The 2,192-nt window shown below is 35.4% G+C and overlaps 1 protein-coding gene across 1 annotated transcript in view; it reads left to right on the top strand.

Annotated features, from left to right (window-relative positions):
• The first annotated feature begins 229 nt into the window (after positions 1 to 229).
• LOC102211371 (uncharacterized) overlaps positions 230 to 2,192 on the top strand; it is a 4,473-nt gene continuing 2,510 nt past the window's right edge. Inside the window, exons 1-6 of the mRNA XM_005751894.1 lie at positions 230 to 343; positions 548 to 883; positions 1,011 to 1,277; positions 1,372 to 1,458; positions 1,621 to 1,716; positions 1,824 to 1,852. Coding sequence (XP_005751951.1) covers positions 280 to 343; positions 548 to 883; positions 1,011 to 1,277; positions 1,372 to 1,458; positions 1,621 to 1,716; positions 1,824 to 1,852 — 879 coding nt within the window. The 5' untranslated portion in view covers positions 230 to 279. The remainder of the gene's footprint in view (positions 344 to 547; positions 884 to 1,010; positions 1,278 to 1,371; positions 1,459 to 1,620; positions 1,717 to 1,823; positions 1,853 to 2,192) is intronic.

Below are 2,192 nucleotides of genomic sequence, written 5' to 3' on the forward strand. Positions count from 1 at the left end.
TGTTTGGGAGTTGAATTAAATACACTTAGCACAGAAACTCAAAGTGTGTTTTCTATGTTTTCACTAATTTTCATTCCAGATACAGCAGGTCAGTGTAAACTTAATACTAACTGTAGCTCTTTATTAATAGGGAACATGGAAGCGGTTGCATAAGAACAACGGCAGAAATGTAAGAAAAGAATGTTGAAAGTCATGATGAGGAAGTCATGGCTCCACAGTTACAGGAAAAAGATACATTTGTGTTTCAGAAGCTCAAGAAGAAAAGCGAGACTGAGAGACATGGCGGTTCAATCTAGATGGATTAAAATGGCTGTGCCTTTTATACTCATACTGCAGTTTACAGGTAAGAAATATGTACAATAGAGAAGGGTTTTTTTAAACTCTTCTTTCTAATTTTGCTTTATGGAATCTTTATGTAGCATAGACAGCGATGCTGTTTATTTCACCAAAGCAAACAAAGATTAAATGAAAAGTAAATACATGTTAAGTGTGTAACTTATCTGCACTCGTGTAATGTAACATTTTCGATTCTCTGTTATATCCTCAGGAGCACCAAGTGGAGATCTTTCACTCTCCTTCACTGTCAGAGATGGCGATAATGTCACTTTGCCTTGTAAAAACGTGATCAACAATCATCACAACTGTGACACTACCACCTGGCTCTTCACTGATTCAAGAGGCACACCAGCAGTAGAGCTGGTTAATCTTGGACAAATCAAAGAAAAAGCCAACTCAGACAGACTGAGTGTTACAGCAGAATGCTCACTGGTTATAAAGAAGGTCACAGCTGAGGATGTTGGTCATTACACCTGCAGACAGTTTAGAGGCAATCCAGGGAAACAGCAAGGTCCAGATGCTGTGGTTTACCTGTCTGTTGTTAGCAGTGAGTATTTGCAACACTATATTTTGAGCTCAAACCATCCTGTTAGAGCAACATGCTGACAAGTTACATTTTGAAAAAAGGAAACTTATATTTATTTGGTATTTCTCTTGAATTTCATCTTCACCAGTGACTGAACACAAGAAAGCTGATGAGGTGACTTTAAACTGCTCTGTGTGGACATATGAACGGTGCAAACACAAAGTGAAGTGGATCCATATCAGTGAAGCTCTGGATAGAGATTACTCAAATTTAAAAACATTGGAGTCTTCCTGCTCTGCTACTGTGACTTTTCTGAATGATGCATACACTCATATATCAACTTGTGACTTTAACTGTAGCGTAACAACAGAAGGAAAAAAAGAGCAGCTTTTTACCTTCAGCGCTCAGTCATCAGGTAAGAAACCCGGAGAGATTCTGAAGAACTTTTCAAAATCCTTTTAAACTGATATACACAATAAACACCTGGCTGAATTTTGTTCTTTTTTCAGGTAAAGAAGCAGTAACAGCAAAATTATCAACAACAACATCAGCAACAACAACATCAGCAACAACATTATACGCACCTAGTATCCCAGGTGAGTTTTGTCATTTGTTTGTTTTCTTTTCTGCTTTTCCTAATAATAACTGAATGTCAATCTATCATTTTTTAAAGCACATGTTGTTTTTTATTTGTTTTAAATTATCTCAGATAATTAAAATATTTAGTGTAACTAAATACTTTATATTTTTGTATTCAGGTGCAGATCAGGTGTGGCCGTACATCCTTGTGGTTGTCATTTTAGTTGCAGTTTTAATTGTGGCTGTGAAACTAATCTGTTTGAAGAGACTCAAAGGTGAGATAAATTAAATTAAATGTCTCTTAGTGAGAAATCTGAATAAGGCTGAATTTTCTTTGTGGAGAAGCATCTAACCTTGTTTGTTTGTTTGTTTATCTTTTCAGGGAACAAAATAGAAGCAAATGGAAATGCTGTGAGTTGAAAAAAAATTTTTTTTTAGACATTTTGTATTCTCTAGATGAGAAACAATGCAGCAAGATAAACAGTGTTAATGGTTTTGTATTAAAACTCACTGGTTCTTGCAGCAAAAGATCAGGAAAAGGAACAAAAGAGGGAACAAAGCATTTTTGCTTTGCTTTTATAGTTATTAATGCTTCAAATGACAACCTGCTAACTGATGAAATTCTCTCTGACTGCAAAAAAGATTATATTAAAGGCCTCAAATATGGTGTGTATTGTGTGACTGTTGTGTTGCATTTTATCTATTTAAACTCTGGATTTAAAAAAAAGTTTGTTGCAGATGTTTCAACGCT

The sequence above is a fragment of the Pundamilia nyererei genome, unplaced genomic scaffold, assembly GCF_000239375.1.
Source record: "Pundamilia nyererei isolate P.nyererei 1_Seehausen unplaced genomic scaffold, PunNye1.0 scaffold00332, whole genome shotgun sequence".
Taxonomy (NCBI): Eukaryota; Metazoa; Chordata; class Actinopteri; order Cichliformes; family Cichlidae; genus Pundamilia; species Pundamilia nyererei.